The 11,829-nt window shown below is 43.0% G+C and overlaps 1 protein-coding gene, 1 long non-coding RNA gene and 1 other non-coding gene across 3 annotated transcripts in view; all 3 read left to right on the forward strand.

Annotated features, from left to right (window-relative positions):
- Positions 1–2,070: 2,070 nt before the first annotated feature.
- LOC140726972 (mid1-interacting protein 1-B-like) lies at positions 2,071–2,946 on the forward strand. The gene has a single exon (XM_073044036.1). The coding sequence runs from the start codon at positions 2,124–2,126 to the stop codon at positions 2,535–2,537; it is 414 nt and encodes a 137-aa protein (XP_072900137.1). The 5' UTR covers positions 2,071–2,123; the 3' UTR covers positions 2,538–2,946.
- Positions 2,947–4,580: 1,634 nt separating this feature from the next.
- The window catches only part of LOC140726979 (uncharacterized), a 29,008-nt gene continuing 21,759 nt past the window's right edge, over positions 4,581–11,829 (forward strand). The window contains exon 1 of the long non-coding RNA XR_012098772.1: positions 4,581–4,721. This is a non-coding gene — a long non-coding RNA (uncharacterized lncRNA). The remainder of the gene's footprint in view (positions 4,722–11,829) is intronic.
- Positions 4,929–4,999, forward strand: trnag-gcc (transfer RNA glycine (anticodon GCC)). Its single transcript has one exon. It is a non-coding gene; the product is annotated as a tRNA-Gly (tRNA).

Here is an 11,829-nt window from a genome sequence, read left to right on the forward strand (position 1 = left end):
TGATGGCGGAGGGTAAGGAGCTGTTGCTAAAACATTAGTTTGGATTGGTATCATGGTCAACACAGACACTGTGGGCAGAAGGGCTATGATCTATGTTCTATTGTGCAGTTGCCCAGAACTCCCTTTCAGTGTCTATTTTACTGAATGCTTCTACCAGGATAACATTTAAAACAATAAAATCTTTGGTGTATAGCATTTTTTCATCTGGCATACTCTAGTAACAGGTATTTCAGAATGAGTAGCTGAGCCAGTGGGCCAATTCCCTCCTTGAGGAAGGAAACGGACCACTACAGAGGCAGTGTTAAGTGACCTACACAGTCACTCTTGATTAACTGGCAATTTTGATAACTTGCCGTCATTAAATTTGGCACGTGTCCTATACAGAGATTTTAGTAGAGAGTCATAGAGCACTACAGCACAAAAATAAACCCTTTGGCCCACCTAGTCCATGCTGTACTGTTATTCTGTCTAGTCCCAACGACCTGTCCCTGCACCATAGCCTTCCATACCTCTCCCATTCATGCACTTACCCCAACCTCTCTTAAATATCGCAGTCAAACCCGCATCCGTCACTTCCACCAACGGCTTGTTCCACAGTTCTTACTAACCTCAGTTCACCCTCAGGCTCCTGTTAAATATTTCACCTTTAACCCTTAACCTATGACCTCCAATTCTAGTCTCACCCAACTTCACTGAAAAACACTGTTTGTATTTACACTATCTGTACCCCTCATAACTGTATATACGTCCATCAAATCTTTCCTTATTCCCCTACACTCCATGAAAAATAGTCCTAACCTATTCAATTTATCCCTATAAGTCAGCTCCTCAAGTCCCAGTTACATCCTTGTAATTTTTTTCTGTACTCTTTCAATCTTGTTGATGTCTTTCCTGTAGGTAGGAGATGAGAAATGCACACAATACTCCAAATTAGGCTTCACCAATGTCTTATACAACTTCAACATAACATCCCAACTCCTGTACTCAAGACTCTGATTTATAAAGGTCAATGTGCCGAAGACTCTCTTTATGACCGTACCTATCTGTGACTCCACTTTGAAGGAATTATGGATCTGTATTCCCAGGTCCCTCTTATCTACCATATTCCTCAGTGCCCTACTTTTCAATGTGTAAGTAGTAGCCTTGTTTGTCCTCCAAATTGCAACACTTCACACTTTTGTGCATTAAATTCCATTTGCTGTTTCTCAGCCCATTTTTTCATCTGGTCCATAATCCGACTGCAAGCTTTGATATACTTCCCCGCTGCCCTCTACATCCCCCAATCTTGGTGTTAGTTATTTTTATTTAGAGATACTGTGTAGAATAGGCCCTTCTGGCCCCTCGAGCTGTGCCACCCAGCAACCCCTGACAACCACTGATTTGTCACTAATGTAATCATGGGACAATTTACAATGACCAATTAACCTCCTAACTGGTACACCTTTGGACTGTGGGAGGAAACTGGAGCACCCGGAGGAGGACGTACAGACTCCTTACAGAGGACACCAGGATTGAGATCTGAACTCCGAGGCCCCACGCTGAAATAGCATCGCGCCAGTCACTGCGCTACCCCAACACTCGAAAGCCTGTAAAGCAATTGGAACTTGTGCTGCCCACTACTGAGAACAAGCTACATGCGAGGTAAATGCTGGGACCTTTATTGATCGAAGAATGAGAGATGAGAATTTAAAGCTCTACCTATCTCCAAACATCTCATTTCTGTAATTCATCAAACTTGTTCAAAGTTCCCCTGACCTACAAGATGTGGTTAAATATTCAACTTACTGTTGATTCAAACATTTGTTGAGATTTAGTCCCAAAGTAACAATCACACCACTTTAATGATATTTATTGTGCAATCTGATTCAGAGGATCAATATGCCAGAGTTAGAGTGTATCATTTATCAATCAGTAGCTACATTAATGGATGATTGCATGCAAAAACCAATCCAAATCAAACAGTGATTCACAAAATATCAATGCTCACGTGACCTTTAAAATGACCAGTAAAATCGACTGAACTCAAATAACATTGCAGCGTACCTGGGGCTATATAAACAATGAGTTACTTGACAGATCTGCACTTTTACGTCCAGCTGCCTTGGTAGAGAACAGCACTAACCATGCAGTTCTTACTTGCTCAACAGCAGAAGAATTTCCTAGTTACTGCTCTGAGCAATTATTCTTCTGCAGTGAACAACATGGAACAAACAGTCATGCTTCCTAGCCTCCTGCAAGACATCCCTGTGGATGACTACGATGAATCTAAAGATGCTGCAGACACTTCACACAACATGTACGAATGCTTTCTCCTGCTGAAGTCCATCAAAAACACCGTGGAGAGCAGCATGCTACCCTCTGAAGATTTGAAGCGGAAAATCAACAGTGCATATGACTTGGAAAGTGACGATGAGGCAAATTTAGAGAAACTTCTCTACATTCACGTGAAGGGACTCTGTACAGTGCTGAATACATTGACCAACAAAGCCAACACATTGACAAGTAAATACAAGGACAGGATTGGACTTTTCTCATAGCCTTGTTGCATGGCAAGATGCTCATTCAGCTGACATTGAATAACCTGAAATAATGAGCTCTGGAGAGAGAAGATAACTTGTACTGCTTGGCTAAAAACATGTTTCAAAGTAAAGACAAAAATTAAAATTCTGCAGAACACACCTGGCTGATGATCAAGAACTGTATTCAGCGAAGCACCTCTCTTTGCGAAAATGTCAGAATGTCTTGTGCTGCGTGGATTGTGAATTCTTAACTCTGCCAATAAAATACTTCTGCAAGAAGCATTTTGGAACTGCATTAAGATCAGTATGCACTTTCTAACTGTTACATGGAAGAAAAGATTTCCCTTTCTGCACTTGATCATAAATGTGAACTGCTTCCATCATTTCTCATTTATGACATAAATAAAGAAATAGAAATTATTTCAAATTGGTGCTTACTGTTTTTCTTCTTTTCCTTGGAGCAAGAAAGGTTATGAGATTTAATAAAGGTATACAACTACAGATTTAAAAGGGTAATACGACAGAAGTGTTTCTATGAGCAAATGATTGAGGGAAGGGGTCACAGATGAAAAGTGATGGGCAAAAAATTCTAGGTGGGAAGTTGTGAGAAACAACATTCATTTAAGTGGAGTGCAATAATCTGGAACTCTGCCTGTAATAGAAACAGAGTCAGTCTGAGGATACGGAAGATGCAGTATAATTGTACAGTTCATATGCTGATGTGTAGCCCTTCCCAGAAACATGAACCTTTATAAACTTCCCTGGGACAGAATTTTTTTTTGAAATTGATCTGGATAGGCACTCGAAGGAAATTAACTTGAAGGGCAATGGGGAATGAAAGAGGGACCGGAACTAATGGTATTGCTAAGAGTCCTTCTGTGCCATTGTACACCTTTCTGTGCACCTTTATATCCTCGTATCCAATATTTGGTACTGTGATGCTTTTGTCTTTTTGTCTATTTTAGCAGAGAGAAAGGAGCGTAAGGAAAACTAATTTTGGACTTCTAAAAACAATGTGTCTTCTTATGGAAATAATCATGGTTAAGTGGGCAACTCCCTAATTTCCAAGTCACAGTTTTTGGGTTCAAACAACTCTCCAGGTACCTGAGCAGAAAATTCTGGGCTTTATTTCTAAATAAAAATCAAAAATCAATGCCACTGATGGCTCTGCCATTTATTCTGTAGGTCCTACCAGAATCTGACTTCATTACCTCACTCTTTTCTAGACAACTACCACCAGTCCACCCAATTTTCCAGCTGTATATTGTATTGCCTTAGCCTTCAGGGTTTCCCCTCTGCTAACTTCCTCTATAAAGGATCCATGAAAGAAAATACTTCCAACACAAAGGCTTTTATGACCATATGAATGAAGCTAGTTAAATACTGATTATTTCCTGTGCATCTCTGTGAAAATCCAAGTGTTAGAATTTCACTAAGAGTTTAATATTCATTCTGACCAAGGTTACTCTAATACAGATAGCCTCCTGCCAGATACAAGTGCTTGCAAAATTTGTTTATTGTATATCTTTTTTCTTGCCTTGGCCTAATACATCGAAGGAAAGCTTTGGTGGGATCCTTTTATTTTGTTTTAAAATTGTGGAATGAATTCATTTTAAAGAAACAAACTGTCCAAACTAGCGTAAAACTCCTGTTAATTGAAATGGCTTCAACTGACCGAACAACCGAGCAACCTGTCTGTGAACACACAGATTTGACAGTTTAAATATCTAGTACAATTGATAAGGTTATGAGCTTGATAAAGCAGCAAGAAGAATGGATTTAAAAATGAACCTTGTTTTATTTATAAATTCCAGCATTCAGGTAATTATTTTTAATTAATATAAATATTGCAAAGTGGGAGTACATTAGAAAGCGATGAAAGCGACCTGCTGCAGCTTGCACGTACACACAATTAAGCCTGCACTTACTTGGTTCAATTCTATGGTTAGGTCTGAATACAGGTCTGAATACATTGCTTAACGTCCGCGATATGTTCTGTGAAATCGGACGTTGTGCGAACACCAGATTACATACTTTGCCTCTTTCCGCTGCTATCATTAGTGGCTTGGCTGTGTTTGGAAGCCATGATGCACTTTACGGTAATACTTTCGAGAAAATTAAACAGAGAGATAACGCTACTACACTCAAGAGCCGCGCGATACACGAGATTGATATGTCCGCTACATCACGCTCCCCGATCGGGTAAGCAATCGGGCGTAAAGCGGCGCACACCCCACCAGCACCACAGTAAAATGAGCAACATTGTCCTCATGCCGAAAGCAATTCTGAAGTTCACATAATGTGGAAATCTGCCCGTGAATGCTGATATAACCATACACCACCTCCTAATATAAAACTCGGAGTTACAATAAAACAACCCCACTGCTCAGCGACGAGGAGCCATCAGCTGCATTGGTGGTTCAGTGGTAGAATTCTCGCCTGCCACGCGGGAGGCCCGGGTTCGATTCCCGGCCAATGCATCGCAAACTTTTAGGGGTTTAGCACGAATTCCTGTGTTTGTACCTGGGCCCCGGTACCCCGGTTACTGCCTACATTCCAAAAATGTATGGATTAGCTGGTTAATTGATTGCATGGGTAACTACATGGTGGCCGGATTAATGTTAAGGGGCAGCACGATAGCGCAGTGTTTACAGACGACACAGGTTCAACCTCGCCTCTGCTTGTAAGCAGTTTGTACCTTTTCCCATTTGCTCCTTCAGTCCAAAGACGTACCAGCTGGTAGGTTAATTGGTCGTTGTGAATTGTCCTGTGAAGAGGCTTGGATTAAATCCGGGGATTGTTGGGTAGGATGACTCGAAGGGCCGGAAGGAATTATTTTACATTGTAAAATAAATAAATTAGAATACAAAGTTTTGTTTCTGAAAGATATCTGTATATGCAATGAACACAAAATATTTAGACCAATTACGATCATAAGATTTCTATACATTCCCAACTGCACAATAAAACACATTTGTTAGACCTTGCTTCAACCAGCTGCAATTAAGACTTGCTCGATTTTCCTTTCTGCAGCATCATCTCACTCAGATTGAAAACTAAACTCAGAGGAATAAACGTTATATTATTCTGTGTATAATTATTGACCTTAATGCATTGATAATGGCCAATAAATTAAATCACTTGATCGGCGATGCATTGTCATATGCAACACACACAAAATACTGCAGGAACTCAGCAGGTCAAGCAGCATCCTTGGAAATGAGCAAACGGTCAACGTTTAGGGCCAAGACTGAAAATGAATGGGGAAATCGCTGGAATAAAAAAAGATGGTGGGAGGGGAAGGAGGATAGCTAAAAGATGATAGGTGAAGCCAGGTGGGTAGGAAAGGTACAAGGTTGCAGTGAAAGGAACCTGATAGGAGAGGATAATAGACAATAGGAGAAAGAGAAGGAGCACCAATGGAAGATGATAAGCAGGTAAGAGGACAGAGTGGGGGATAGAAGAAGAGGGGGTTGGAAGATTATTGTTTTTAGGAGAAATCAATACTCTGCCATCATGTTGGAGGCTACTGAGACAGAATATAAAGTATTGCTTCTCCACTCTGAGGGTGGCCTCATCTTGGCACAAGAGGAGGCCATGGAATGACATGTTGGAACGGGAATGGGAATCAAAATTAATCCCACTGGGAAGTTCCGCTTTCGGCGGATGGAGCAGAGATGCTCAGCAAAGCAGTTCCCCAATTTACTCACCAATGTAGCCATTTGGGGAGCCGGACACAACAGATAACCCCAACAGATTCACAGGTGTAGTGCTGCCTCACCTGAAAGGACTGTTCTGGGCCCTGAATGCAGGTGAGGGAGGAGGCGAATGGGCAGGTGTAGCACTTTGCAGAGATAAGTCAGAGAGAGAATGATGTGTTGGATGCAGAGGCTCATGAGGTGGTAGGCAAGTGCAAGAGGAGAGCTATCACTGTTAAAGCAGCAGGGAAATGGGGTGAGCACGGATGTCTGTGAAATGGAGAAGATGTCAGTGAGGGCAGCATCAGAATCTGATGTCCTGAAAAGACGAACAGATGCGGTGGAGACAACGAAACTGAGAAAAGGGAATAGCATTTTTACAGGAGTCAGGGTGGGAAGAGGTATAGTCAAGAAAGCCATGGAAATAAGGTAGATTTATAAAGGATGTTGGTTGACAGCTCATCTCCAGAGATGGAGACAGATATCGAGAAAGAAGAGGGAGGTGTCAGAAATGGACTAAATGAATTTTAGGGCAGTGTGGAAGTTGGAGGCAAAGTTGATGAAATTGATGAGCTCAGCAGTGCTACAGCTGTGGAAAGTGTGTCCAGATTCAGCTTCTGAAGGAGCATGTTGCAGCACTGAAGAAAGAACTGGATGACCTCAGGTTTATCCGCGAAAACGAGGGTTTTCTGGACAGGACCTACAGTGAGGTCGTTACACCGAGGATACCGGAAGAGAGAAAGGGGGCGACGATGAGGAAGGAAAGGATGCTTGAAGTACAGTAGACCCCAGGGGATGTACCTCCCGTAAACAGGTTCATCTTCTTGGAAGCTGTCAGGACAGAAGATACTGCCAGACTGAGAGGCGGACTGGTCTGCGAGTTGAAAATTGGTGCAGAAGCAGAGCCGAGGAGTCAGACATCAGGAAGAGCCGTGGTAGTAGGGGACTCCATAGTAAGAGGTACAGAAAGGGGTTTCTGCGGCAACAGGCGAGATTTAAGGATGGTGTGTTGCCTCCCTGGTGCTAGGATCCAGGACATCACGGACCGATTGCAGGGAATCCTCAAGGGTGAAGGTGAACAGCCAGAAGTGGTAGTGCATGTCGGCACAAATGACATCGGGAAGAAGAGGAAGGACATTCTGCAGCGGGACTTCAGAGAACTCAGAAGAAGGCTGAAAAGCAGGACTTCCAGGGTGGTTATCTCTGGTTTGCTTCCAGTTCCTCGTGCTGGAGAGGGCAGGAACAGGGAGATAATGGATCTGAATGTGTGGCTGAGGAACTGGTGCAGGAAGCAAGGATTTACATTCTTGGACCACTGGGATCTGTTTTGGGGTAGGGATGAATTGTACAAAAGGGACGGGTTGCACCTTAATAGGCGGGGGACCAGCATTCTGGCAGACAGGTTTGCCACTGCAACACGGATGTGTTTAAACTAAGTAGTGGGGGGGGGGGGGGGAAGGGGATGAACTGGAAATATAAGGATGGAGTTAAAGGGAAAGTGAAAATAAGAAAAGTTAAAAAGGACAACAGAATCAATGGAGTAGAAAGCTCAAGAAGAGATCCTACAGTATGGCCAAGTGAAATAGGAATTGATATGAAAGGAGAGGGGAGTACCGAATTAAAAGTATTATAAATGAATGCACGAAGTATAAGGAATAAAGTAGATGACCTTGAGGCTCAGTTGAAAATTGGCAAGTATGATGTTGTGGGAATAACTGAGACATGGCTTCAAGCGGACAGGGCCTGGGAAATGAATATTCAAGGATATACATCTTATCGAAAGGACAGACTGACTGGCAGAGGGGGTGGGGTGGCTCTGTTGGTGAGGAATGATATTCAGTCCCTTGTGAGGGGGGACATAGAATCTAGGGATGTAGAGTCAGTATGGATAGAACTGAGAAATTCTAAGGGTAGAAAGACCCTAATGGGAGTTATCTACAGGCCCCCAAACAGCAGTCTGGATGTACGGTGTAAGTTGAATGAAGAGTTAAAATTGGCATGTCGCAAAGGTAATGATATAGTTGTCATGGGGGATTTCAACATGCAGGTAGACTGGGAGAATCAGAATGGTACTGGACCCCAAGAAAGGGAGTTTGTGGAGTGCCTCCGAGATGGATTCTTAGAACAGCTTGTACTGGAGCCTACCAGGGAGAAGGCAATTCTAGATTTAGTGTTGTGCAATGAACCGGATTTGATCAGGGACCTCGAGGTAAAGGAACCATTAGGAGATAGTGACCATAACATGATATGTTTTAACCTACAATTTGAGAAGGAGAAGGGAAAATCGGATGTGTCAGTATTACAGTTGAACAAAGGGAACTATGGAGCTATGAGGGAGGAGCTGGCCAAAGTTCAATGGAACAATACCCTAGCAGGGAAGACAGTGGAACAAAACTGGCAGGTATTTCTGGGAATAATGCAGAAAGTGCAGGATTGGTTCATTCCAAAGAGGAAGAAAGATCCTAAGGGGAGTAAGGGGCGGCCGTGGCTGACGAGGGAAGTAAAGGGCAGTATAAAAATAAAAGAGAAGTATAACATAGCAAAGATGAGTGGGAAACCGGAGGACTGGGAAGCTTTTAAAGAGCAACAGAAGATAACAAAAAAAGCAATACGCCAAGAAAAAATTAGGTACGAAGGTAAACTAGCCAAGAATATAAAGGAGGATAGTAAAAGCTTCTTTAGGTATGTGAATAGCAAAAAAATCCCTAACTATTAAACAGAAACGGGTGAATTTATTATGGGGAACAAGGAAATGGCAGATGAGTTGAACAGGTACTTTGGATCTGTCTTCACTAGGGAAGACACAAACAATCTCCCGGATGTAATAGTGGCCAAAGGAACTAGGGTAAAGGATGAACTGAAGGAAATTTATATTAGGCAAGAAACAGTGTTGGAAGTCTGTGTGTCACTGTGAAACAGTGAGTCTGAAGGCTGATAAGTCCCCAGGACCTGATGGTCTGCATCCCAGGGTACTTAAAGAGGTGGCTCTAGAAATCGTGGACGCATTTGTAATCATTTTCTATACCAATAGATTCTATAGATTCAGGAACAGTTCCTGCTGATTGGAGGGTGGCTAATGTTGTCCCACTTTTCAAGAAAGGAGGGAGAGAGAAAACAAGGAATTATAGACCAGTTAGCCTGACGTCAGTGGTGGGAAAGATGTTGGAGTCAATTATAAAAGAGGAAATTACGACACATTTGGATAGCAGTAGAAGGATCAGTCCGAGTCAGCATGGATTTATGAAGGGAAAATCATGCTTGACTAATCTTCTGGAGTTTTTTGAGGATGTAACTATGAAAATGGACAAAGGAGAGCCAGTGGATGTAGTGTACCTGGACTTCCAGAAAGCTTTTGATAAAGTCCCACATAGGAGATTAGTGGGCAAAATTAGGGCTCATGGTATTGGGGGCAGATTACTGACATGGATTGAAAATTGGCTGGCTGACAGGAATCAAAGAGTCGCGATTAACGGGTCCCTTTTGGAATGGCAGGCTGTGACCAGTGGGGTACCGCAAGGTTCGGTGCTGGGACCGCAGCTGTTTACAATATACATTAATGATTTAGATGAAGGGATTAAAAGTAACGTTAGCAAATTTACTGATGACACAAAGCTGGGTGGCAGTGTGAAATGTCAGGAGGATTTTATGAGAATGCAAGGGTGACTTGGACAGGATGGGTGAGTGGGCAAATGTATGGCAGATGCAGTTTAATGTGGATAAATGTGAGGTTATCCACTTTGGTGGCAAGAACTGGAAGGCAGATTACTATCTAAATGGAGTCAAGTTAGGAAAAGGGGAAGTACAACGAGATCTAGGTGTTCTTGTACATCAGTCAATGAAAGCAAGCATGCAGGTACAGCAGGTAGTGAAGAAAGCTAATGAAAGCTAATGAAAGCTAATGAAAGCTAAAGAAAGCTAATGGCACGCTGGCCTTTATAACAAGAGGAATTGAGTATAGGAGTAAAGAGGGCCTTCTGCAGCTGTACAGGGCCCTGGTGAGACCCCACCTGGAGTATTGTGTGCAGTTTTGGTTTCCAAATTTGAGGAAGGACATTCTTGCTATTGAGGGAGTGCAGCGTAGGTTCACAAGGTTAATTCCCGGAATGGCGGGACTGTCATATGTTGAAAGATTGGAGCGACTGGGCTTGTATACACTGGAATTTAGAAGGATGAGAGAGGATCTGATTGAAACATATAAGATTATTAAGGGATTGGACACGCTGGAGGCAGGAAGCATATTCCCGCTGATGGGTGAGTCCAGAACTAGAGGCCACAGTTTAAGAATAAGGGGTAGGCCATTTAGAACAGAGATGCGGAAAAACTTTTTCACCCAGAGAGTGGTGGATATGTGGAATGCTCTGCCCCAGAAGGCAGTGGAGGCCAAGTCTCTGGATGCATTCAAGAGAGAGTTAGATAGAGCTCTTATAGATAGTGGGGTCAAGGGATATAGGGAGAGGGCAGGAACTGGGTACTGATTGTGTATGATCAGCCATGATCACAGTGAATGGCGGTGCTGGCTAGAAGGGCCAAATGGCCTACTCCTGCACCTACTGTCTATTGTCTATTGCTGCATGAAGCACCAATGCAGTCATCTATATAGCACAGGAACAGCTGCGAAGCATAACCAGGGAAGGCTTGGCACATTGACTGTTCTACGTAGCCAATGAAAAGGCAGGCATAGGTAGAGCCCTTAGCTATCCTTGAGTCTGGAGAAAGTGGGAGGAGCCAGAGGAGATATTGTGTGGGAGTGAGGACCAGTTCTACCAGAGTGGTGGTGGAGGGGAACTAGTTGGTTCTTTTATTGAGAAAAAAGTAGAGAGCTTTAAGGCCTTCTTGAATGGGAATAGAAATGTATAGGGGCACAACATCCATGGTGAAAATGAGGTGGTCAGGGAATTGAAAGGTAGTGAGGAGATTGAGAATATGAAAAGTGCCACGGATGTAGGTGGGAAGGGACTGAATCAAGGGGAATAGAATGGAGTTGAGGTGTGAGGACACAATTTCAATGGGGCAGGAGCAGGCAAAGACAATGGGTCTACCCGGACAGTCAGGTTTGTGGATTTTGGGTAGAAGATAGAAGTGAGCAGCCTGGGGTTAAGGAACTATGAGTTTGGTGGCAATGGATGGGGATCCTCCAGAGCTTATTAGGTCAGTGATGGTGTCACAGACGGTTTTTTTGATGGTCCGCAGTGGAGTCCTCTTCAAAGGGTTGTGTGGAGAGTTGCCGTCTGGCTTCAGCATTGTCATATGTTGAGGTTTGATTATCCACTGAAAATATAGGTCTAAGTGGGTGGTTTTAGTCCTTCCATGCCATGAAAAATTTAGGACCAGAGTTTGCAATGTGTTTTATTGACTGCACCTCACCATACTGTATATGTAGTTTGTGATGCAGTTTGTTCTATACTGCCACAACTTGTTTGTCACAGGAACATATTTCAGAGTTTGCGTTGCAGGTAAAAGCCCAGATCACTGGATGGACCTATGATCATTGAATACCTTCCCTTCAATTCAAACTTCCTGCCATTGTCTTCCAGTAAACTAATTAATGAAGTATTCTCTGACGGAAGTATTTACTTACGCCTACTTTGTCACTAGTGGGAGACACCTTCATA

Source organism: Hemitrygon akajei, chromosome 4, assembly GCF_048418815.1.
Source record: "Hemitrygon akajei chromosome 4, sHemAka1.3, whole genome shotgun sequence".
NCBI lineage: Eukaryota > Metazoa > Chordata > Chondrichthyes > Myliobatiformes > Dasyatidae > Hemitrygon > Hemitrygon akajei.